The 26,584-nt window shown below is 40.2% G+C and overlaps 1 protein-coding gene across 1 annotated transcript in view; it reads left to right on the top strand.

The window, feature by feature from the left end:
* Ltn1 (listerin E3 ubiquitin protein ligase 1) overlaps positions 1-26,584 on the top strand; it is a 53,670-nt gene that overhangs the window by 16,582 nt on the left and 10,504 nt on the right. Inside the window, exons 9-25 of the mRNA XM_036203362.1 lie at positions 586-721; positions 2,679-3,488; positions 3,907-3,948; positions 6,706-6,895; positions 7,349-7,585; positions 8,743-8,896; positions 9,946-10,090; positions 11,061-11,247; positions 14,130-14,289; positions 15,480-15,584; positions 18,384-18,526; positions 20,074-20,209; positions 20,379-20,523; positions 21,776-21,989; positions 22,379-22,616; positions 22,972-23,046; positions 25,998-26,184. Coding sequence (XP_036059255.1) covers positions 586-721; positions 2,679-3,488; positions 3,907-3,948; positions 6,706-6,895; positions 7,349-7,585; positions 8,743-8,896; positions 9,946-10,090; positions 11,061-11,247; positions 14,130-14,289; positions 15,480-15,584; positions 18,384-18,526; positions 20,074-20,209; positions 20,379-20,523; positions 21,776-21,989; positions 22,379-22,616; positions 22,972-23,046; positions 25,998-26,184 — 3,304 coding nt within the window. The remainder of the gene's footprint in view (positions 1-585; positions 722-2,678; positions 3,489-3,906; positions 3,949-6,705; positions 6,896-7,348; positions 7,586-8,742; positions 8,897-9,945; positions 10,091-11,060; positions 11,248-14,129; positions 14,290-15,479; positions 15,585-18,383; positions 18,527-20,073; positions 20,210-20,378; positions 20,524-21,775; positions 21,990-22,378; positions 22,617-22,971; positions 23,047-25,997; positions 26,185-26,584) is intronic.

Here is a 26,584-nt window from a genome sequence, read left to right as displayed (position 1 = left end):
TTTAGTACATGGTTTCTCTGCTTAGCCCTGGCTGTCCTGGAACTGGCTCTGTAGGCCAGGCTGTCCTTGAACACACAAAGATCTACCTGCCTCTACCTCCTGAATATTGAAATCAAAGGTGTAGGCCACCACTGCCTGGCTAGTTCTTAGTTTTAATAATTTGATTTTAAAGTCTTTCTTCAGTATGATACCCTTTTAATATCTTTAGTGATTGTGAGTTTTTATTTTCTTTTTCTTTATTTTTTTTATTTATTTAAAGATTTATATTTACTTATTGTGTACACAGAAGATGGTGCCAGATCTCATTACAGATATTGTGAGCTACCATGTGGGTCCTGAGAATTGAACTCAGGACCTCTGGAAGAATAGTCGCTGCTTTTAACCTCTGAGCCATTTCTCCAGCCCCTTCTTTTTTTTTTTTTTTTTTTTTTTTTTTTTTTTATTTTATAATTAACTTAATTTCACATATCAGCCACGGATTCCCCCCGTCCTCCCTCCTCCCACCCCCCAGCCCTTCCCCCAACCTATCTCCCCATTATTATTTTCTTTTTCTTGTAAGAATAATTCTCAGTTACTATTTCTTAGGCTGTCAACAGAGAGAACCAAAGCAAGCTCTTCCGAGAGCTCAGCCGTCATCTCTGCATTTTTTGAATGCTTACGGTTTATAATGCAGCAGAACTTAGGTGAGGAGGAGATGGAACAGATGCTTGTCAATGAGCAGGTATGTTCGCAAGAAAGACTCAAGCTCACTGTGCCCTGTTGACATTTTTCGTAGTTAGCCTTCAATGTAAGGATTTCAGTTTGATAATTTACAAATTGAATAGTGTATTTTTGTCTGGATAAGTGAAAATTCTGTATTGTCAGTTGCTAGTGTAATATCTGTAGACTATCCACATCCAGTCTCTAGATTTAAATCCCTGACTGCTTTAGAGGGAGAGAGTGCAAAACAGATTTTAGATGGTGCTCTTGGTGATGTTTAGTGTAGGTTTCAATTATTCAGTAATAATCTTGTTATTTCTAAAATGCTTAGGTGCAGTTGTATTTGACCTTGAGATCCAGGATAAAGAACAGGTTCTGCAATTATAGAATCCTGGATGTTTGTTAATATCTTAGGTACTGTCTCTTTCTCTCTCTCTCTTTTTTTTTTTTTTTAAGATTTGTTTATTTATTATGTATACAGCATGTATAAACAACCAGAAGAGGGCACAGACCTTATTACAGATGGTTGTGAGCCACCATGTGGTTGCTGGGAATTGAACTCAGGACCTCTGGAAGAGCAGTCAGTACTCTTAACTTCTGAGCCATCTCTCCAGCCCCGTCTCTCTTTTTAAAGACTTACTTTGTGTATCTCTGCATGTGTGAGTGTAGGCGCCTGCCAAGGCTAGATGAAGGCTTCAGATCCACTGGAGGTAGAGTTAGAGTTGGTTGTGAGCCGTCTGTTAGGGGTGCTGGGAACCGAGCTCCAGTCATCTACAAAAGCAGTATGTGCTCTTACCATCTCTTACCTTTAGCTTGCTTTCTTTTTGGTTTTTTGAGAAAGACTTTTTCTGTGTAGCCCTGGCTGTCCTGGAACTCATGATGAAGTGCTGTAGACCAGGCTGGCCTCAAACTTAAAGATCTATCTGCCTCCATTTCTTAGCTTTATAATTCAAGAAAGCTATTCTGAATTTGTTTTTGTTGTTGTTGTTGTTGTTGTTTTTGGTTTTTTGAGACAAGTTTCTCTGTAGCTTTGGAGCCTGTCCTGAAACTCACAGAGATCCACCTGCCTCTGCTCCCAAGTGCTGAGATTAAAGGTGTGGTGTGTACCACCACCACCGCCACCGCCGCCGCCGCCGCCCAGCTATTCTGAACTGTTGGTGTTTGTTTGTTTATTTAATTTATTTGACAATGTCTTATGTAGTCCAAACTTGGCATCAGCTTCCTTTGTAGCCCAGGATAACTCTGGACTTCTGACTCTTTGTTTCCACTTTGCAGGGGCTAGAATGGTAGGTATACACCACCTCACCCGGCAGGCTGCTTCTAGTCTTCTATGTTTCTTGTATCTTAGATTTTTGGTTGTGAGCCTAGCCTTTAACGGCTGAACCATCTCTCCAGCCCTCTTGTATCTTTTAATTAAGTGGAAAAATCTAAAAGCTGAGTTTAGAAGATACAAAGAAAACTGGATTATGAATTATGGTTGATTACATTATAAAATTATTTAAGTTAGAATAGAGTGAAATTGTCAAACTTTTTGACTGGAAATATTTGAGTTAACTTTTTTCAGAGATCTGAGGGGAAAAACAGTCATTTAACAAATAGGAGTGAGTGTGTGTGTGTGTGTGTGTGTGTGTGTGTGTGTGTGTTTAGTGCATACATGTCTAAGTGTGTGAATACCAAAGGACAACTTGGTGTGTCATTCTCAGGAATCCACTCTTGCTTTTTGAAGCAGGCTTTGAAATGCACAGATTTGGGTAGGCTGTCTGGCCAGTGAACACCAGGGACCTGCCTGGCTTTTTAAATTTAAACTTTTTTGTCCTTTAATATGGGTTTTGGTGATTGAAGTACAGTCCTCATGCTTGTATGGCAAGCATTTCCGTGACTTAGCTGTCTCCCTGGCCTCCAGTAGGAGGCTTTATTGTGTTCTAGCCTTGTTTAAACTCTGGGAAACTGCAGTTTTATGTTTTTACCTTCTCTTTCAGTTGATTCCATTTATTGATACCATTCTCAAAGACCCAGGACTGCACCATGTGCCCCTCTCTAGCCATTTAGCAGAAACATTAAATTCTTGGGAAGCCAAAGCAAATGTAGAAAAAGATGCTGAAACCATTTACAACTTGGAGAATGTTCTGCTAAATTTCTGGGAAAGACTATCAGAGATCTGTGTTGAGAAAATCAGTGAGCCGGAAGCGGATGTGAGGTGTGTTTTGGGTGTGTCTAACCTTGTAGGGGTCCTTCAGAAGCCAAAGAGTTCGTTGAAGTCAAAGAGAAAGAAGAATGGTAAGGTCAGGTTTGCCGATGATGTACCTGAAGCTAAAAAGGAGACTGAGAAGTGTGCGTCTTCCGAAGGAGAGAACAGTGAAGGCTCTGAAGGAGTGACTGAACCTTCCCTCCTTCCTGACTCAGCAGACCTTGTGTGTCCTTTAAGGAAAAAACCTCTGGAGGACTTAGTCTGTAAACTTGCAGAGGTGAGCATTAACTTCGTCAACGAGCAGAAATCAGAGCAGCACCTGCAGTTTCTCTCTACGCTGCTGGACTCCTTTTCCTCAGGCCAAGTATTTAAAGTTCTCCTCGGTGATGAACAGAAGAATATTGTCAAAGCCAAATCTCTGGAAGTAGTCAAACTTGCAGAAAAAAATCCTGCAGTGCAGTTCTTGTATCATAAGCTGGTAGGCTGGCTAAATCAGAGTCAGAAGAAGGACAGGGACTTCCTGGTGGACATCCTGTATAGTGCCCTCCGATGCTGTGACAGTGACACTGAAAGGAAAGATGTCATGGATGACCTAACCAAGGTACCACTGTTACAGACCTCTTACACATTTTAGGACTCATGATAAGAACAAGCCTGCTTGGTGCTAGTTTTGGATTGCTTACTTGCCTCTGAATGTCAGTTTGAAGACAAGCAGTATGCTCGTCACTGTTTTAAGAAGTACTGATCAGTTCCTTGATGATAAATGGTAACAGAAGAGAATTCTTTTAGTCTCTGACTAGTATTGTCCTTTTCTTTTGGATGTGTGAATTATGTTTATTATTTTATATTATTTTGTTATAATAGACAGTGTTTACATATAATTACTTGTATTTATATATAAATTAACATTTATACATTAATGTTTATATAAATATAAATATATAATAATTATGTAATAATAATATTATTATAAATTAAACTTTCCCATTTGTCCTGCAACTCTCTATTTCTCCTTTCAGGAGGACCTGAAGTGCAGTTCTCTTCTTCAGATCATTGAAAAGGTATTTTAAGCTCTCCCCCACTTTCTTTTTTTTCCTGTTTTTGCGTGTGAGTGTCAACGAAACCACAGTCTTATTCTCACACTGACTGTAGTCGAGTGTCTGATAGGGCACATCCTTATTATTGGAAATTATGACAAGCTGCTCTGAGGAACCAGTTTGTCTCCTAATAAGTGATAGACACAGCACTGTACTGTATTCTAATTGAGGTACATGGCTTCCACCCTCTGTGTTCTGTAGAAGTGAGTAATGGGCTAGCTCTGACTAGAACGTGTCTGGGAATTCTTTTCCTATGTGGAGAACTGTTCAGGATGTGAAAATGTTCTAGCATTGTACTGTTTGCCATCTGATTAAACAAGAAAACTAATAATAAAAGTAAGGATACTGAATCAAAGGATGCAATTTAGCAATTTTTTTAAATGGCTCTAGTCTTCTTTCCTAATGATGATTTAAATGACATAACTAAATGCATATAATCAAATACTGAAGAGAGTGCCTCTTATAGCATATTTTGCTGATTTTTCTGTTTTATGTGAATTTATGTTTTTCTCCTTTAAAATAGTAAAAAATACAAAACAAAATTAGCAATCCTAATATTTTCTTTTCTTTTTCCCTTTCTGCTGTGTTGGGGATTGAACCCCAAACCTCCCCCATGCTAATCGAGCACTCTGTCCCTGAGCTATGCTTCAGTCCCATCAGTTTTTATGGCAGTTCAATGATAATAAGTGTAGTCAGTCACATGTTGTTTAATTCCTCTAACTTCATTTTGTGAAACTACAGTGTAGTTGTTAGTATAGCTCAGAGCTAGAGCACTTGCCAAGATGTTTGAGGCCCTAGGTTTGATTCTTAGCCCTACAAAAAATAAAAAAATTAAGTAGACAAAAACTCTTTCAATTATGTTCATTTAGCAATAATTCCCAGTTTCACCAATTGGTTTACCTTTTACAAAATATAAGTGCAGAATTTTTTTACTTTTTACTGAGAATTATAATAATAGAATTACTATTTACTATTATTTACTGTTACTGAGAAGTATAACTTACTAAGTACACCATTTACACTTTTTTTTTTTTGTTTTTCGAGGCAGGGTTTCTCTGTGTAGCTTTGCGCCTTTCCTGGAACTCACTCTGTAGACCAGGCTGGCCTCGAACTCACAGAGATCCTCCTGGCTCTGCCTCCCAAGTGCTGGGATTAAAGGCGTGCACCACCACATTTTTTTTTTTTTTTAAAGTATCTTGTAAGCAAGCTACATGAAGAGCCAAATTAGCTGCTTGATGAGCCTTAAATCAAAACAGGGCGAGTCAGTAATTTGATAAAAGTAAACTGATACAGGCTCAGGGGGTAACTGTTTGCTGAGCCATATGCCCTTAGTGTGACCTGAGGGACCCACAGGGCAGAAGGGAAGAACCAGTTCTTGCAGTTTGTCCCATAGCTCCACACTTGTGCCACAGGCTGTGCGCCCACACACATACAGTAAGTAAACATGTCTCTTTCTCTCACACACACACACCACAAATGTAATTTTTAAAAACTAAGAAAAGAAAGAGTAAATGTCTGTCCCCCATTTGACTCCTGTATCTGCCGGGTCGGCAGGTGTTTGGAAGACCATCTTCCTGTGCAGTGTTTGTAAGGGTCCTGTTGTCTGGGGGTCGGGGACCCTAGCCATCTTGGCTTCTTACAGTTGCATAGTTTTCACTAGCTATGCTAGTGCATTGAGACCCCTAACCCTCAGGTTTTGGTAACAGACTTGACAGACATTTTATTCAGAAATTTCTCTACCAGGAGACAAACTTAGTTTCTATAGATAAAACCTGTTGGTTTACAAATTAAGAAGTAGGCCCTTGTTGGTTGAAAGATTTGTCAAAGAACATAGGCTAGCTTAATGATAAGGCTTAGATTGAATTGTAAGCTCTGACTACCTATACTTTTTTAACATAAGATATAAGCAGTTTTTAGTCACTACCCAACGTGCACTTGGGTTTTCTTTTTTTCCAGATTGCTTTGAAATGAACCAAGTTGCAAATTCCTTTCTTCTCAGCCTTTAAAGCAAAAGAAGCTCTGGGAACATGGATCAGCATGGTTTTGGGGGTGGATTACAAGTTTTTCTTTCACTTCCCCACTCAATGAAAATAAAAAAGTTACCAGTAGATGCTTGGACCTAGGCACTCTTTTTTCAGAGACTGGGGAAATAATTTACCCCATTGTTAATTGAAGTAATTGACTATTATATATCAATTGTTCTTTAATTTTAGAAAAAATAATGAACAAAAGTGTACTGTTAGGCCATTTATAAATCTGTCTTCAGAGTTCATTCATTGTTCATTGAACATATCTTCAGGGCTGTTAGCAGGTATCAAAGAAGTTTAAAACAATGTCTTCTGGCAAGGAACTCACAGTTTCTTTGGAAAAACAAGACACGTGTAATAATACCTTCTAGTAAGTGCTTTAGAAAGTCAGAAATAGTGATCATCTTGGGCTAGAATGGATGGGGAGATTTTGAAAGTACTGATTTTCAAAGAATCAATGGGATTTTGATGTGTGGGGGTATATGTGGTTGGAGGATAGCATAACAGCACAGGAATGATTATCACCTGTTACTGGGAGACAGGGAAGACTGCAGTCTTCCTAGAACCTGGGAAGGAGGAAGAGTAGAGGGGAGAGTTGGGACCATAAGATGGAGGGAGCCAGTAGGAGCCACATAATAATAATCTGGACACACCTTTTGATCTTGCTACTAATCTTTAATTTTATGGTTTCTAGGCATGTTCTAGTTCAGATAAACATGCTTTAGTAGCTCCTTGGCTAAAAGGCAGTATTCTTGGAGAGAAATTGGTTACCTTGGCAGACTGTCTCTGTGGTCAGGATTCGGAGTCCACAACATCTTCAGAACCTCACTCCTCAGAACAGTGGACTCTGCTAAGACTGGCATTGTCACAACATGCTAAAAATGGTAGGGACACACTTCTGTTTTATAGCAGGGTTGATAATTCTTTTTGCCACCAGGGGGCTTCATGCTTTTAACTTGAATACTGTTGCTTAAGAGATGTTTTTTCAAATACATTTGTTATAAATACTGTGTTTGTTACATGGTATGACCTTGAATGATATATAATAATACTAGTTTTGATTTAAAGTCCTTTAATATAATATAGTTGCCCACTCATGAATTTTGTAGGCCATTGTTGGGTTTTACTTTAAAATTGCTTTTTAAAACTTGAGGGCTTTTAGGTATTAGAGGGCAGATTGACTTTTTAAATGTTTTTTGTTGTTTAATGTATACATGTATGGCCTTAAAAAAATACAAAACATCAGAAAGAGCTAAGTGATTGCTAGTCCAAGGTAAGATATTTCAAAATGCATTGTTAATACTCTTCATATTTGTGTTTTGATTTTTTTCCTGTAGATTACTTGATTGGAGAAGTATATGTTGGAAGAATTATTGTTAAACTTCATGAAACTCTATCCAGAACAAAGGACTTGTCCGAAGCTGAAAACAGTGCCTCTTCAGTGTCTTTTGTCTGTGATGTGGCCCTCAGCTATTTCAGCTCAGCAGGAGGCTTACTAATGCCATCATCTGAGGATTTGTTATTAACTCTCTTTCAGTTATGCGCTCAGAGCAAGGAACGAACACACTTGCCAGGTAATAGCCTACTGCTCAGAGGTTTTGTTGGGAATCTCCAGCTCTGGCCTTCATAGTTAGTGTCAGTGTACAGGCGTTACTAATTGAATTGTAATGTGTTTATTAGTTTTAAACATTCTGAGAAAATAGCACTGTCATGTTTTTGGTTCTAAAAACCAAGCTAAAAATAAACATAGATTATGTTTCTAAAGTGCATGATTGATATCAAGGAAACAATGTGGAAGGGGCCATACTGGATGATTTAGAATCCTAGCCTCTTCACTCAGTAGCACTAATAGGGTACTTCATTGCCTTTAAAATTACATTAACTTATTTTGTGTGTGGATACAGGCATGTGTATGCATTTGTGGTTCATGAGTATTTGTCACTGCATATGTGTGGAAGTCAGAGAGTATAACTTGTAGGAATTGGTTCTCTTCTTTCCTTCCTTCCTTCCTTCCTTCCTCCCTCCCTCTCCCCCTCCCTCTCCCTCCCTCCCTCCCTCCCTCTCTTTCTTATCTTTCTTTCTTTTTTTTTTTTTCCTCGAGACAGGATTTCTCTGTGTAGTTTTGGTGTCTATCCTGGATCTCACTCTGTAGCCCAGGCTGGCCTTGAACTCACAGAGATCTGCCTGGCTCTGCCTCCCGAGTGCTGGGATTAAAGGCATGCGCCACCACCGCGTGGCTCCTTTCTTCTCTTTCTCCTTCTCTTCCTCCTCCTTTTTTTGAGCAGAGTTTCAGTATATAGCTGTGGTTGTCCCTAGAGCTCAGTGTGTAGACCAAACTGGCTTTGAACTCAGAGAGATATACCTGCCTCTGCCTCCCAAGTGCTGGGATTAAAGGTGTGAGCCACCACTGCCTGGCCCCTCTAATCTTTTTTAATATTTATTTTTCTGTTGGGAAAGATAAGTTGTTATTGTACTCTTCAAAGGACAACTCCTTTTGGTAAAGAAGGTCAGGGATAGGGAAAATAGCTAGCTATCTTATCACTTCGTATTATTATGGTACAAGATAGCTTATTGTGTGACTATGACAATTACTTTTGGTAATGAGAGTTTTTGTATTTTGTTTTAAAATAACATTTTAAGATCTCAGATCTGCAGCAAATTTGTTTTAGATGTTTTGTACTGATAAGAGTTCATTCAGTGAGATTACAAATTATTGCTAATTCCTTTTTAGATTTTCTGATCTGTAAACTGAAAAGTACTTTGCTCTCTGGCATAAATCTGTTGGTCCGTCAAACTGCAGTAACACCCAAGCAGAGTACTTTCCTACGCTTGTCAGTTCTGTGGCTGAAGGACCAGGTTCAGTCTTCAGCTCTGGATAACATGAGGTAACTTTTTTGTGCATATTTCACATTGTCCCTTACATAAGATCTCATTCTGGCTGTGATAGTGCATGACCATCCCCAGCACTAGAAGGTTCACAACTCTGAGACCATTCTGGACTATATGAGAACCTGCTCTTAAAAAGAAAAAAAAGTTCGTGATTAGTGTGAGTTCCAACCTGTTTAAGAATTTCCAAAGGCGAGGAATGGTAGTGCACGTCTTTGATCCCAGCATTTGGGACACAGAAGTAGGCGGATCTCTGTGAGTTTGAGTTTGAGGCCAGCCTGGGCTACAGAGTGAGTTCCAGGAAAGGCTCCAAAGAGAAACCCTGTCTCAAAAAACCAAAAAAAAACCTCTCTCCTTTCTCTCCTCTTCTCACTCACATGTGTGTTTCACACAGGCCTGTCACATTCTCTGTCTTCTTTTAATAAAAACTCTTCTGTGGTCAAAAAAAAAAAAAGAATTTTCAAAACTAGATAGTCCAGATTTTTTCTGAAAACGTTTTGTCTTATCATTATTCATTTAAACTGTCAGTTGAACAATTATTCATCTGCTAAACTGTCTTCTGTGGTTAGTGGCATGGTTTTGGTATTATTCTGTATTAAAGGTTTGTGGATTGATAACTGATTTTTTATGGCCACCATACATACTAATTAATTATTCTTGGTGGTTCATTTTTAAGATTCTGGATTACAAGAGTATTTTATATAGCTGCCCATATCATGAACTTCAGGCAATGCATATAGTATCTTTGGCGTTGGTTCAAATAATCATGCTTTGATTTGGTAAGGTAGTTGTATTTCAAACATTTCACGTCTAAAAATGATCATACACTGCATCCTGAGACGGTAGCATCACTCATTTTCACAAATGTTTGACTATACCCGAAGTTTTGATTCGGTGTGTCTTAGGTGTGGTGAGAGGTAGGAAGGATCAGCTTCTCTTGTCTGTCTTTGTCTGCTCAGGTATGCTGTTTCTATGTCTGGATGTTTAAAGTGCACTAGATTGTTGAACCTAGTTGTCCCATAACTGCAGTTCTTTACATTATTCTTAGTCTTCAGGTCCTCTTGTCTGCTGTGGGTGATTTGCTGAACACTCTTGTAGAGAGTGGGAATGCTTCTCTTCTTGGAGTCTATATTGGAAGTGTAATGCCCACTGACAGCGAGTGGGAGAAGATGAGGCGGTCTCTTCCTATTCAGGTATGCTTAACATTGCAGAGTGCCTATCTCATTCTGAAGTTTTTATTTCATGCATGCTTCAGTGTTTTTTCCTGGAGAATCAAAAATAGTTAAAATCTGTCTTAGGATTTCTATTGCTGTGAAAAGACACTATGACTACGTCTACTCTTATAAGGAAAACATTTAATTGAGGGGGCTCACTTATAGTTCAGAGGTTTAGTCCATTATTATCATAGCGGGCAGCATGGCGCCATGCAGGCAGACATGGTGCTGGAGTAGTAGCTGAGAGTCCTACATCTTGCAGGCAACAGGAAGTTGACTGAGATACTGGGTGGTATCCTGAGCATAGGAAACCTTATAGTCCACCCCCACAGTGACACACTTCCTCCAACAAGGCCATACCACTCCAACAAAGCCACACCTCCTAATAGTGCCACTCCATATGAGATTGATAGGGGCCAGTTACATTCAAACTACCACAAAAGCATTTCTTTTCTATCTTTTTGTTGTTGTTGTTTTTTTGGGTTTTTTGTTTGTTTGTTTTTCAAGACATGGTTTCTATGTGTTCTGGAAGTCGCTTTGTAGACCAAGCTGACCTCAGACTCACAGAGCCTGCCTCTGCCTCCCGAGTGCTGGGATTTAAAGGCATGTGCCAACGTCGCCCAGCTTAAAAGCATTTATTGCATTGAACGTTACAAACAGGTGTTATTAATGCAGATATACCATTTGACAATGGTATAGCCTCATGTAAAGAGGAATAAGGTCTGGCTCTGTCTTAGGGGATCTTAAAGAAATGTGCATGTTGATGACTGCTCTGATAGAAACCAAAGTTCTGGGCTACTGAGGATTTACATAAACTACACTTTCTCATAGTCTCATTTGAACAAAAGGAACTCGATGAATACGTGAATAAACATTGGAAATCTCTAAATAATAAGTAATTTAGAATATGTAATGAATTGGCATATAATTTAGTGTGTTCTGTTTACAGTGGTTATACAGACCTCTTTTAGAGGGAAGATTGAGTTTAAATTATGAATGCTTCAAGACTGACTTTAAGGAGCAAGATACACAGACTCTTCCCAGTCATCTGTGTACGGCATCATTATTGAGCAAAATGATCTTGACTGCTCAGAAAAAGAAAATAGTCCTAGAAAACAATGTCCTTGAGAAAATAAGTGAGTATTTATGAAGATTCTAACAGACAAAATATATAAATAAATAGAACTTATCATTTGGTTTAGGCTTGCACTGTCCAGGATAGTTTGGTATAAAATCTGTTATTTTATTCAAGCTGGTGTAACGTCAGAGTAAGGAGATCCTATGTCACATGCCCTGAAGAAAACAGGTGTGATGCTTAGTGTTCTGTCAGGATTCTGAAAGCTCTCTTGATTTTTGAACATATATACTTTTATATACAGGGCTCTAATTATTTTACTAGCAGATAGAGGCTCAAATATTGAATCTCAAGAAGATTTAGAATCCCAGCAAATATCCCCCTTCGTAGTATTATAGGTATGTCCTAATAGTATCCCAGATGGAAAATTGGCATACATGTGAGGGAGTCATGCTCTGTGAGTGCCGTGTTTAATTTACATTGCTCAGAGTCTGTCCAAACGTAAGACTGGAAGTTGATGATTTATTCTTGTTGCATTCTTTTAGTTTATGTGTGTGCACATGCTGGTACTTCTGGAAGCCAGAAGACCACTTCAGATCACCACTGAAGCTAGTGTTACAGGCATTTTTGAGTGTGCCAGCATGGGTGCTGGGGACTGAACTCAGTCTTCTGGAAGTGTAACAACTGCTTTGAACCAGTGAGCCACGCCTTCTAGCCCCTTAGCCCCACTTTATGTTCTTTGGAGGCAAAAATCTCAGGCTGCCTCATGAGGCCTACCAAATAAGAAGAAACTTAATCATTGTCATCTTTCTCTGTTGATTGATATTTTTTGAGATAGGATCTCAGCACATAGCTCTAGCTGGCCTGGAGCTTGATCTGTAGACCAAGATGGACTCAGACTCAGAAAGATGGACTTGCCTCTGTCTCCCAAGTTGCTGGGATTACAAGTCTGAAGCCATTATGTCCAGATAAGGGAGGTTTAGTCTTCCTGTCGGCTCTCAGTTAAATACTGTAGTTGTTTTTGCTAACTTAATGAGTGCTTGTTAAGGTAGGATCAGATTCCTGATTCCATGACCCACACGACTTGTAAGAGCTTTGGCTCTCTCTCTCTGCTGGAAACCTGTGATCGTGAAGTTTTCTGCTGGTCTCTTGGTCCTTTTATTCTCACGACAGTCCTGAGAGATTTTACTGCAGAGCAGTCTTTTACTGAGACACATGCTTACTTTGTTTGTTGTTTGAGACAGGGTCATACTATGGAGCCCTGGCTGGTCTCACAGAGATCTTCCTTTGTTTGCTTCTTAAGAAGTACTGGGATTTAAGGCATGTGTCCCCCACCCGTACCCCATGTTATTTTGGTAGTTTTCACTGGATCCTGTTTTTGCCTAATTGGCATGAAGTTCTCTTCTAAGGTCTCAGAGCCTCTTAGGTTTTCTTTCTGGTTTTTTTTTTTTTTTTTTTCCCCTCTGTGGTTTTTGTTTTTTAAGATGTATTTTAGGGCTCAGAAGAGAACGGACTGCTCTTCCAGAGGTCCTGAGTTCAATTCCCAGCCACCACCACATGGTGGCTCACAACCACCTGTAATGAGATCTGGTGCCCTCTTCTGAATACATAATAAATAAATCTTTTAAGATGTAGGTATGTGTATCTGTATGTGAGTGTGTTCACTCGAGTGCCCTCAGAGGCCAAAGGGGTTGGGCCCTTTGGAGTTGGAGCTGGAGTCGGCTGTTTGCTGTCTGACATGGTGCTGAGAAACAGACTTGGCAAGGGCTCTCAGCTGTGGAGCCACCTCTGTAGCCTTTACCTTTTTGTAGATCAAGCTGACTTTGAACTCCCCGAGATTGCCTGCCTCTTCGAGCATTAATACCACCCTTGGCCCAGTTTGTTTTACCTTTGTGTAACAGCTTTGCTATAGTCCTAGCTGGCTTTTTTCAGTGTCTAGTAAATTAGGGCTCTGTTTGGAAGAGGAGTGGTATTTGTTTTGACATGGGGCCTCTCTGAGTTGCCATACTGTCTCTAATTTCTTCCACCTCAGCCTCTTGGGTGCCTGGGACTATAGGTACATGCCGCTGCACTCGACGAAGGTGCTGTTTTATGACTGACAGCTTTTGTCACCTTCATATCTCAAAGCCATTTGAAAACTAGCTGACAGCTGCTTTTATGAGTGAGCACAGCTATTAGGAATGGGTGGAGGAGTAAAAGTGTGTTCTGGATGGCCAGAGAGTCTGTGACGGCTGGGATTTCGGTTTTAGTGAGCAGATTTATTAAGTGCCCAGCAAGCAAAGGTGATAAATACCAAGTATCTGATAGAAGTAGCAGATGGTAGCAAAGCATCATCAAATTGAGCAGTCACAGCGTCTAGCAGACATGACTGGAGTCGCTAAATGGAGAGAGCAAACAAAAGGTAACATCTGTAATTGTACAGATCTGCAGCAGAAATCAACTGGGGAAACACAGTTGAGTGTTAACTGGAGTTCCTGTTGGCCTGGTCAGAGCAGTGCTGCCCCCAGTAAGGTTTGCATTTAAAGAATGAACAGCAACAAATAACATCATCAGAGTGGGCACTAAAGTCATCTAGTGGATATCAACTCAGGGAGAGACCCAGGTGGAGGGTCCTCTTGGTCCTCTCCATGGATAAGCTTCCAGTGTCTTTTTTCCATTGCAGATGTTTAGACTGTGGGATAAACAATAGTTACGTTGGTGGAAACAGATTGCTTTCTCTCTGTTCTCACCATCATGTTTTCAGTACCCTCAGCTGCCGGCTGACTTTGTCCTTGTTTTACAGAGTTAGGAAGCCATCTTGCTCCAGGACAAGGAGTTTTGGAGGAGACAAGGGAGAGCCCCAGACTTAGCTTTCCACAAACTTAGATAGTATATGACAGTTCAGTCAGCAAGGGGCACTGTACACCATGTGCCTTTGATAACCGGCTATGCCCATTCTGTTAGTTGCAGAGCTGCTGTATTCACTGCAATGGTGTGAAGAACTTGACAATCCACCGCCTATTGTGACTGGATTTTCTGTAATGCTTCAAAACATGAATATAACGTATGGCAGCTTATCTGTACTTGGTAATACTTCCAGCCTCTTGCAGCTGTTATTTGACAGGTGAGACTCCCTTTCAATTTGTTGTAAAGTCATTATTTGTATATGGCTTTCCCTTCTATAAAATGTAAGCCAGTTTTTGCTTTTGTTTCAATCAAAGCATTGATCTAAACCCCTTTTAATAGTAAGAACTTACTATTACAGATTACACTTACAGATATTAAATATTTAATCTTCTAGGGGAGGTATTTGGATTTTGCCTCTTATTTAATTCATAAATACATTGAGGTAGCAGAAGATGAAAGAATTAGAAGCCTGTAGACATTGTTTTAATTTGTTATATGTGACTGGTCCTCCCATGGCTTTCAAATTCAACATGTACTTTTTTACCCCCCGAGACAGGGTTTCTCTGTGTAGCTTTAGTGCCTGTCCTGGATCTCACTCTGTAGCCCAGGCTGGCCTCAAACTCAGAGATCCGCCTGGCTCTGCCTCCCGAGTGCTGGGATTAAAGGCGTGCGCCACCACTGCTTGGCTTCAACCTGTACTTTAACTGTACTGCAATTTAGATGTTTCTTAATGTTGTAGCCATGAGTTTCTCTTCCCTAGATGAGGAAAATGGATTATGAAAACAATTCTTGTAGCATAGTTAGATGTTTAACTGTTTGAAATGAAATTTTTCTTGTTTTAGTTTACCAGTATTTTGAATATGCTTTACAGTGTGAGGATACCAGACTTTCTAACACTGGTCCAAATTAACACTTTCATCTTGCTGGATGTGGTGATGCAGGCATTTAATCCCAGCACTCGGGAGAGATCTCTGTGAGTTGGAGACAGTCTAGTCTACATGGCAAGATCCAGGTAGCCAAAAAAGGTCAACCCCTTCCCTCAGGGTTTTATGGGTGCTTCTTTGCTTTACTGAGACTCTCAGTTACTGTCTGGGAGACAGCCCTTTCTCAGCTTTGGCGTCTGATCTGCAAGTAGGATGTTGAAGGTCATCTCTCCTCAAGAATCTTTGATGTTGCCTGGGAGCGAGCACTCAGTTCCTGTTGTGTGAAGAACTACCTAAAGTCCTTGGGTAATTAGTGGCAGTTGGGTACAAAGTTTTGTATAACTTAGTGATCCAAATTTATTTAATTATGAAAAAAGAATCCTGATAATCAGTGTTTTAAAATTCTAACACTTTTCAGAATGATTGATGCATGCCTATATCTGTATATCTGTATTTATTATCTGTGTTTTTGCTTCTTTTTTAGATCTAGAAAAAATGGCACACTTTGGTCTCTTATTATTGCTAAGTTGATCCTTTCCCAAAGTATTTCATCCGATGAAGTAAAACCATATTATAAAAGAAAAGAAAGGTATTCTTATTAATATGCTTCCACTTTGCTATTTACTATTATACTCGGTTACTTACTTTGGCCCTCTGTGATGTAGTGAACAGTGTAGTGAATCAGGAAAACAAGGTTTGGGAAGCGAGGAAACTGAATGAAAGGAAATGAGAACTGAAGACTGACAGACTTGAATGGGTTTGGATTGGAGTCATGGTTGTTTTCTGAGACAGTGTCTCACTGTGCAGCCCTAGTTCACCTAGTTCACAGAACTCACTCTGTAGACCAGGCTGGTCTTCAGCTCAGAGATCTGCCTGCCTCTGCTACTTGAGTGCTGGGATTAACAGATTTTTGTTGTTGTTTTGAATGAAACTTCTAACTTGACACTTCATAAAATTTTATGTTTATTTCAAGAAAAGAACATTTTATAAGCCTGATTTCCTCTGAAATTCTTTGATAGGAAGCTAGAGAGATCACTCATTAGTTAAGAGCACTTGTTGTTCTTGCAGAGGACCTGGGTTCAATTCTCAGCTCCCACCTAGCAGCCAGCAACCATCTGTAACTCAGTTCCAGAGGATCTGGCACTCTCTTCTGGTCTCTGAAGGCACCAGGCATGCAAGTGGTACACAAAGACATTTGGGCAAAACATCAGTACACATGAAATAAAATAAAATGAAATGAAATCTTCTGATAACAGTACTTTTTGTTTTCAACATACCACCATATTTGTTTTGTGGAATTAGGAGGGAAAAAAATTGCTCCTCTTCTTCCTCCCTTCCTCTCTCCCTCCCTCCCTCCCTCCCTTCCTCTCTCCTTCCTTCCCTCCTTTTCTTGGCTTCCCTTCCTTGGCCTCCTGGTCTCTCACAGCCTCTACTCCCCCCGCCCAAAGTCATTTAGTTTTTATTTTATGTGTTTGCTTACATGGATATATGTGCACCATGTGTGTGCCTGGTGCCCATGGAGTGCAGGAGAGGGCATTGGATCCCTTGGAACTAGACTTACAGGTGATTGTAGCCAGCCATGTGGGTGCTGGGAACTGAATTGGGGTCTTCTGTATGAACAGCATGTGCTCTTAACCACTGGGCCATCTCTGTAACCTGTGGTGATATTTTGTTGTACTGTAATAAAACTTGCCTGAAGATCAGAGGACAGAGCCAGCCACACAAGCCACAGAGGTCAGGCAGTGGTGGCACATACCTTTAATCCTACCACTTGGGAGGCAGAGATCCATCTGGATCTCTGTGAGTTCAAAGCCACCCTGGATTACATGAGATTAATCCAGTTTAAAAGAGAAACAGCCAGGCAGTGGTGACATACTCCTTTAATTCCAGCACGTGGGATCACATACCTTTAAGCCCAGTACTTGGGAGTCACACGCCTTAATCCCAGCACTAGGAAGGTTGAGACAGGAAGTGATATGGCTGGGCAGAGACAGGAATATAAGGTGGAAGGAGACAGGAATTAGGCCCTTTCGACTGAGGACTCAGAGGCATTCAGTCTGTGGATTCATGGAGACAGGATCTTCTCTTTTTGGCTGAGGAGTTGGCGAGGTGAGAGGTGGCTTTCACCCTGATATCTGGCTCTGGGTTTTTATTATAAGACCATTTAGGATTTGTGCAACAGTGGCCCCTCCTCTTTTCTTACATAAAGACTATTGTATGAAAGTACATGCCAGAATGCAGTAAATGTGTAAGACAAGCAGATTGTGGTGGCTTTACTGTTGAACTCAACTTTTGGATTAATGCTTAGCTGAGGTTTACTCACAAGCGTTTTGATTTACTGACTTAAGTAGAATTCTCTGTGTGTTCTGGCACTATAGAATTGTTAACTGAATTTCAGGTTTGTTTTGAGATAAGATTTCCTTGTGTAGATCTGGCTATCCTGGAAATTGCTCTATGGACCAGGCTGGCCTCAAACTCACAGAAATCCTCTTGCCTCTGCCTCCTGAGTCCTAGGATTAAAGACCACCACCCACCTTAAATTTCAGTTTTTTAAATCTTATAAAAAATGAAGAAATTTTATTTGAGGTAACTTGACTGACTTATAGGAAGTAATACAAAGAATAAAAATTAACAACAAATAAGCCTTAATAATATGTATCACCCATTGGTACCATTCTGCATAGTAAGTTTTGGGTTTTCATTTGTTTTTTGTTTTTGTTTTTTGTTTTCTTGATGCTAGACATTGATTCCAGGGCTTTGTGAATGCTGGGCAAACACAGTACTAGGCTCTATGCAGTCCAGCCCACTGGCATAATAATAATAAAAGATAAAAATCGTCAGACCCTGGAAAAGTTATATATGCTCATTTCAAGAAAAGATAAAAAGCTACAAAATAAAAATAGCCATTTGGAATTACCAATCTAATGGCTTCTTTTATCTGGAGAATTTATGTAGTAGATGTGGGAGTCCACCTCCACCTTTGAAAGGTTTCTTAGGTGGAGGAGAGAGGAAATAAGAAATGATAGACGGAAAGAGACCGAGATGAGAAGACAGACAGTAGCCTCGTCCTTTATTGTAAAGGGCTTTTTATAATATGCCAAGGGGAGAGGCAAAAGACCTTCCCCTTGCAAGATCAAAGCACACTGTAGAGCCAAGTATAGACCCTTCCAAACACCTGGTAAACACGACCATGGCTGAATCATCCATTATGCAGCCCTCCTGGGTAAGCAAGCTCAGCTTCTTTGACCCTAAGTAAGTTCTCACTAGATAGCCTCTGTGGATTCCCACAAGTAGACTTATTTTCCTTTTGAGTAGTCTGAATAATAGAATTTTGTGAAATAACTGTAATTATTGAATGACTATAATTAATATTTTCCTCTCTAAACAGTTTCTTCCCTCTAACAGAAGGTAATTTGCATACCATTCAGAGTCTCTGTCCATTTTTGTCTAAAGAAGAAAAGAAAGAATTTAGTGCTCAATGTATACCTGCTTTTTTGGGCTGGACTAAAGAAGACCTTTGCAGTATTAATGGTTAGTTGCTGGGTAATATTTTTATCATTTTAATCTTTCCTTGAGTCTAAAGAAGAGCTTCTTAGCACGTAAAACCAAAGATGCACGTGCAAAGTCTATATGAGCTCATTGTCTCCACCTTATGATTTTGTTACTTTTCGAGTTGGTAGTTGTTAGGATGCATACCGGGAAGAGTGACTGTTGCCTCCTTTCTGAACAGAAGTGCTAGAGCCTTGAGAGAAAATTGATGTCCAGCAGTACCCTATGACCATGTATTTTCCATCTGCCAGTGTTTTTCATGTACTGGGGTATCTAGGGCTTTCTGCATGATAGAGAAGTACTCTACTACTGAGCAGCTATATCCTGAAGCTTCCACCTGTAAAGCTTTTTAAAGCTTCGTCTCATTTCTCCCTAGTCAACTGGCAATTGAACAGATAAAGGTACAGGAATAGCTTTTGTAGTATTTGACTGTTTCTGAACTCTGCACTGTTAGTTCATGTATTTATTGATTTAATAAGCATCTCCATGCAGTTCCTGTTGTAGAGAAAACAGACAGAACTCATGTTACGCCCTGCTGGAACTGATTGTAATGGAGCCTGTATACTGCAATGGAAATAGCAGTAAGGAGGGACTTTCCACTGCTTCCCAGTGCCAATGCAGTTTCATAAAATGGTGTTGAAGGCTCTTGTTTGAACATGTATGATTATTGGGAAGAACATTCCTGGACACAGAATCAGAGTACAGATAGTTCAGTTTAGCTGTCATTGAAGGTAAAATTGGGAACAAAAGATGTTGGATAAATCAGAAGGTGGATTTTGAAATGATAGGGTGGGTTCCTTAGGAGTGAAATTAATTAGAGCTGATTGGTGTAACCTCACTCACATAACCCTTTTTAGAAGTACTAAGCTGGGTACTGCTCAAGACAGATACTGGCTTTTTGTTACAATTTAAAATATAAAATTTTCATTTTGAATTTTACTTCATGAGGTTTGGATATCTTGTAAAAGCTTACAAGAAGGAATATATGCTTTGTGAGTAAATGTATTAATTATAGAATTCTGTATGTTCTATTGCCTACTTTGTTTAACTTTGCACTCGATAGCTTTGCCTTTTTTGTTTTTGTTTTTGAAAGTTAAGTACAGAAGGCTCCTGTATATATATAAAAATAGGAAAGGCCAGTGTAACATTCAGAACCATGCATTTCCTGTCCTCTTCCCGTTCCCTTTTTGGACTACATGCTGGGTGGGCATGGAGACACACTTCTGCCCATATAGCATTGCTAAGCTCATTTGTGGACTTTTAGTATAATAGATGTGTTTATTCTGTTAATTTGCTTATTTATAGACCAAGTGTGTTGTGTAGCTCAGGCTTGTCTGGACGTCAGCATCCTCCTGCCTCCACCTCTGAAGTACTGGATTGCAGGAGTACACGTGTATCATGCCAGGCTCAAACTCTTTTTTGGAAGAGTTAGCAGCTTGTGTGATACATTTTCAGCTTTCCAAAGTAGACTTTTCTTTATAGAAGTCGTTTAAAATATGTTTTCCTTTTCACTCTGAATTTTACTTTAGGAGCTTTTGGACATCTTGCCATTTTCAATTCTTGCCTGCAAACTAGAAGTGTAGATGACAAACAGCTATTGCATGGTATATTAAAAATTATAATAAGCTGGAAGAAACAGCATGAAGACATTTTTCTTTTCAGTTGGTAGGTAATACTTTATTTTCCCCTATATAAAATGTGGACCCAGATTCTGTATTTTATATTTACAATTTTTTGAGTGAACAGAATTTTAGTGGTTATTTAAGGCATCATTTATGCATACCTGGTTTAAAATGGACTGTTTTCTAATTGAATGTCTTTGCCTTTATCACAGTAATCTGTCAGAAGCAAGTCCAGAGGTACTTGGTGTAAACATAGAAATCATGCGGTTCCTTTCCTTGTTTCTCAAGTACTGCTCATACCCTCTGGCGGAGAGTGAATGGGACTTCATCATGTGTTCCATGTTGTCATGGCTGGAGGTAAATCAACCTGTGTGTCATCACCTCTGGTGGGTCTTTGTGCACACCTGTAGATCTTTAAGTCATGACTGTTTTTCTTTTGTTAAGAAAACATTGACAATACTGTAGCTGTTCCTAAACTAGGCACTGCTGGGCACGCCAGAAAAAGGATAGCAGTTCATGAGTCCCAGGTGTTCGTTCTCCAATTTGCATTTAAAATTTTCAATTAGCTTGTTTTCATTTAGTATTTGCAACACAGCCTTTTCAGGTTCAGTTTCATCATGGCAAGTTTTTTGTTTGTTTGTTTGTTTTTTGGAGACAAGGTTTCTTTGTGTATCCCTAGTTGTCCTGGAACTCCACTCTGTAGACCAGCCTGGCCTCAAACTCAGAGATTGGCCTGCCTCTGACTTCTAAGTGCTGAGATTAAAGGCATGTACCAGCACCACACAACTGGATGTGATTATTTTTAAAGGATGCTGTGAAGTATGAGCAAAGTAATTCATGAAAAATAAACATTTATAAATTTTATAAAATTGTTTTAATATTTTATAAATTTTAAATGTTTTATATTTTATAAATTATAATTAAATTTGTTATAATTTATAAATAATTTTATAAATTATTTACATTTTATAAATTTTATAAAATTTATGAAAGATAAAAAATTGAGCAAGGAATTAGTGTTCTTACTAGAATAATAGTAACTTGTGAAGTCTGAGACACCAGGTCTGAAGGCTGATGTGGTCTGAGTCTGCTTTGCCTGGTTACCAGCCATGTGAGTTGGGATTTTAGCTCCCATTTCATTCTGCATTTCATTATTTTAAGATGGCTCAATGCTCGACGTGTGGAGCTCCAAAGCATGTGTACTTGATGTGTACTTGGCAAATGCAAATACTGTTTCTTACATGCTTTACAAATTCACAAGTTTACTTCAGGATAAATTGTTCATTGATAATTATTCATTTCCTGGTGTTTAACTTTGAAAGCTGCTTTGATGTATACTTGGCAAATACAAACATTGTTTTCTTACATACTTTACAGATTTACAAGTTTACTTCAGGATAAATTGTTCATTGATAATTATTCATTTCCTGGTATTTAATTTTAAAAGCCTGGTATTTAAATTTCTTTTGAACTATGTGCTTGAACGGCTACCTTCTCTTCTTCCTTCTCTTCCTCTGATTCAGAATGATGAAGATGTTCTCTATCCTGTCTTGTTTAAGGTATTCTGGTAGCAGCCTGCTTATCAATTTCATTTCTATTGTTTCCTTAGACAACCAGTGAGAATCAGGCATTGTATTCTGTTCCACTTGTGCAACTGTTTGCCTGTGTCAGCTTTGATCTGGCCTGTGATCTCAGTGCCTTTTTTGATTCAATAACTCCAGATACTGCTGGCAATCTTCCTGTGAATCTCATCAGCGAATGGAAAGAATTTTTTTCTCAAGGCATCCACAGTTTGCTATTACCTCTTTTGGTGACTGCTACAGGTAAGTGCAAAGGGGCTAAGGTACTTACCAAAGTGACTGTTGGGTTTGAATAAGCTTCATTTCTTAGAGGCAGTTTCCATGCTGATGCTTCAGGGTGCAGACACAGGGAAAGATGACTTGGTATCTGGAGACCATTGCAAGTTACGATATATAATTGAACAGTGTGCAAGACTAGAACCCTCTAGAGAACTGTTGCTTTTTCAAAAGCATGCAGTTGAGGCCATTATAACAGTTGAATGACAAAAACACATAATCAGTTTGTTTCCAGTCAGGACTTTATTAAAGGTTGTATCTAGTTTTAATTTAGTTTTCTTAAATGACGTTTGATTTGATCAGCGCACTTACGTTACTTTCTTTGAGATGTATGTGTTTCTTCATTTTGATATCAGGAGAAAACAAAGACCTGTCTGAAACATCCTTTCAGAATGCAATGCTGAAGCCCATGTGTGAAACATTAACATACATGTCAAAGGACCAGCTGCTGAGTCACAAGCTCCCTGTGAGACTGGTCACCGGCCAGAAAACAAACTTGCCAGAGCACCTCCAGACTTTGCTCAATACTCTGACTCCACTGCTTCTCTTCAGAGCCAGACCTGTGCAAATTGCTGCTTATCACATGCTCTACAAGTAAGGCAGTTTCAACTGAAGGAGTGCTTTAGTCTTTAGAGCATGATGTCTGTTTAAGTTGTTTGTCACTAGTCACTGAGCCACTGGTCCAGCCCCTTGTTTGTCTTTGGTCTTTAAAGCAATTAAGTGAGAGATGAAAGGAGACTGGGTAGTACTAGGGAGGATGAGCCTTTGACTTGGATCATCTCTGTCCCTGTGTAATTCGTGTTCAGATAATCTTGGCCATAAGTAGTTAGTTTGGAAAAGAATTATTAAAAGATAAACTCACCACAAAGTATGTCTTGTTGGCCTAAAGTACAAGTTCACAATAGACAGCTTCTTATAAAGTGTTTAAAAATGGTCTTCTGCTTCTCAGACTGATGCCTGAATTCCCGAAGTATGATCAGGATAATCTGAAGTCGTATGGAGATGAAGAGGAAGAACCTGCCTTGTAAGCCTTTTGGGCTTGGTTGCTTTCCTTTCACTTTTTTTTTTAGTATGTGTTTGCTGTGTGCTGGGTTTTGTGTGTGGGGGGGGGGTGGAGTTTACAGGGCAAGGTCGGGTGATGGTCCTCACTTTCCTCTTGTCTGTGATGGTCTTGTTTTCTGCTGCAGTTTGCCCAGTTGGCCACCAGCCACTGGGGACTCTCCTGTCTCTACCTCCTATCTTGCCCTATGAGGGCTAGGGCTAAAGAAATGTGCTACCACCTCAAGCAAGCTTTTCACGAGCTCTTGGGATCCAAATTCAGGCCCCTAAGCTTGTATAGTAAGTGCTTTCTTTACCCACTAAATCACCCCAATCCCACTTTCCTTTTATAATCTGGTTTGCCAGATTCTTAGAAAGAAATGCAGAAAAACTCTGATTTCAGCCTGGTGGTGGTGGCACACACCTTTAATCCCAGCACTCAGGAGGCAGAGGCAGGTGGATCTCTGGGAGTTCGAGGCCAGCTTGGTCTACAGAGTGAGTTCCAGGACAGACTCCAAAGCTACACAGAGAAAAACAAAACAAAACAAAAAACAAACAAACAAAAAAACCCAAAAAAAACAAAACCCAAAATCCTCTGACTTTAGAATTTGTACTAATTTGTACTGTATGCATTACCCTTTGCAAGTTCCATAAGGCAAATGAAATCCAGAGTTCTTGTTAACTATTTTCTCTTTTTATTTTTAAAATAATTTTATGTATATGGGTGTTTTGTATATCAGTGTACCACATGTGTGCCTGCTGCCCTTGGAGGCCAGAAGAGTGCAGCATATCCCTTGGAACTGAAGTTAATAGAGGATTGTGAGCTGCCCTATGGATACTAGGAATCAGACCTCAGTCTTCTGCAATAGCATACAGTGCTCTTAACTATTGAGCCACACCCCCAGGCCCCATATTTTCTTGTTTAATTGCTCCTGAATCATAGTTCATTGTGCTACTGTTCATAACAACTTCCTTTGGGCATGTGGTAGCTGTGGGACTAGTGAGGTAGTTCAGGTATCCACAGAATATAAGTGCAGAAGCATAAGTACAATGTATAGTAAGCACCTTGTTTTTTCCAAGGGGCATTGCAGAATGTTTCTTTACACTGTGTGAACACGTGTTGTTACTGAATGACCAGTAGCTAGGCAGCAGAGAAGAGGCCGGACTTTTGGGGGAGAGAGGGACTCTGGGGAGACGCCAGCAAGACACTGAAGAAGTCAGACCTACATTACCGAGGAGAGGTGACTGAGCCACGTGGCAGAGTGTAGATGAATAAAGACAGGCTTATTAATTTATAAGAGAAGCTGGGCAAGCCTAAGCTATAGGCCACGTTTCCATAATTAATAAGTCTCTGTGTCTTTTTGTGAGCTGGTGGCCCAAAGGAAAGTCTAACCCCAAAGGGGCTTACAATTAGTGGATGCATGCGGCTGCTCTGTAGTAGACTGTATAACGTGTGACAGGTGCTAAGAAACAGGACAGACAGCTTGCTAGTGTTGCAGTAGGACACAGAAGAAACACTGGGCAGACACCGAGGTGTGACTGTTCAAGATGTCCATGGGAAATGGTGAGTGTGTGTCACTGTTATATTCAGTTATTCAGCAAGCCCTGTGAGAGAAAGAACTTCTGTTCTCTGTTCACTTCCCGGCATCACTCAGAATGCTTCCCGGATTATAGCAAACTCACAGTTCTCATTTGTTCAGTGAGAATTGAACTACTACTGTGTACAGAGCAGGGAAGGATATAGTGGAAGAAACTAGAATAATCGTTGAGGAGCAGGATAAGAGATGGCCTTAGAAATGGTATTATTCGGCTAGAGAACTGGATCCGTTAGGAAAGAGCCCTTTCTGTGAAGCGTGAACACCCCAGTTGGAATCCCCAGTACCTATGTAAGAGGCAGGCATGGCCAGATGTGCCTGTTAGCCCAGGATTTGGGTAGGGGATCAGAGACAGGCAGGTGCCCAGGGTTTGCTCCCAGCCAGAGTAGCCTAAACAGTGAGTGTTGAGTGTTGGGTTCAGTGAGAAGACCTTGTCTGAAGGGATAAGCTGAAAAGTGATAAAGGAAGAAACCTGATGTCCTCTTGTGGGCAAACACATACATGCCTATGCCACACCCAGCCTGTGCAGATGAAATCATTAAGGATTTAGGACATCATTTGCTAGGACGTGGCATGACACCATCTGATCTGACATGAGGTAAAGCATAAAACTGCAGAAACAAGCAAGCTGAGGTGGAACCGTTCCGGAAGTTAGATAACAGTATTGGGTGGCAGTATGGAAAGTGATTTCAGACTGCTGTTTGTTAGGTAGCAGTGACAAGAATAGCAAGGCTTGTCTGTGATACGGCAGAGGCTCAGAGAAAGCCTGGTTCATGAGTGAGCAGCAGGAAGCCAGCAGGGGAAACAGCAGGAAGATGTAAGAACCAGGTGAGAGCGCTGTGATAGAGGAGAGTCTGAAAGCCAGTGAGGGTCTCACTTTTTAAGACTCCCAAGTACCGCGTTAGGTGGTCCAGTAAAGAAAGTGAACTACACTGTGAATTAATGTGATTGTGAAGCGTCTCAGAAGAGAGATGCTCGGATTAAAATGAAAAGGGTTGGATAAATTGTGATGGTCCTTTTGACATGGTCTGATTGCAAAGTGAGCAGACAGTAAGAACCGCAGTGGGCAGTCAGGCGAAGCTCAGTGCCTCCTCCTTCCCTTGGTAAGACGAGAAGCCTAGATTCCCTGGTCCCTTTCTACCTGAGCCACGTGCTTCTCTGGCCACGTGACTTGCTTTCCTTACAACAGAAAGTTGGGTAGGAGTTTTCTACAACTGTGTTCAGCTCTTGACATCTTTTTGGAAAATAGGGGAAATTTTCTTTTTTTAATGCTTGAAGTTTTTAAGTCCTTTTAATTTGTTGAGAGACAAGTAAATGGTACTGTTTGATTGTTGTCTCCCAGGTCACCGCCGGCAGCACTGATGTCTCTTCTTAGCACTCAAGAAGAACTCCTAGAGAGCGTCCTGGGCTGTGTTCCTGTGGGGCAGATAGTTTCCATTAAGCCACTGAGCGAGGATTTCTGCTATGTTCTGGGATACCTCCTCACTTGGAAATTAATACTTACTTTCTTCAAAGCTGCTTCATCTCAGGTAAATAAACACAGGTCATCTTGGGGTGGTGGGGTGCTATGGAATAAACAACGTGACAACTTTGGACTGTTGTGCTGTAGTTTGTTTCTCAAAGGACGTTCCTTCCTATCTTTTTGACTAAAGTGGGGATGCCCTACATTTTAATCTTAACCTCTCTAGCCAGGGTCATATACCAGCTGTCAAAGATTGTTGCTACCTTTTTTTAGTATTTTTTTATTTTATGTGTGTATGTGTTTTGCCTGTATGTATGTCTGTAAGGGTGTTTATTCCCTGGAACTGGAGTTACAGGCAGTTGTGAGCTGCCATGTGGGTGCCTGGTGGGAATTGAATCTGGGTTTTCTGGAAGAGCAGTCAGTGCTCTTAACTCCTGAGCCCCCTGTTTCAACTTTCTTACTCTTCC

This window comes from Onychomys torridus, chromosome 12 (assembly GCF_903995425.1).
Source record: "Onychomys torridus chromosome 12, mOncTor1.1, whole genome shotgun sequence".
In the NCBI taxonomy this organism is placed as follows: domain Eukaryota; kingdom Metazoa; phylum Chordata; class Mammalia; order Rodentia; family Cricetidae; genus Onychomys; species Onychomys torridus.
Note: the sequence above shows the minus strand (reverse complement) of the source record. Positions and strands in the feature narration are given on the sequence as shown.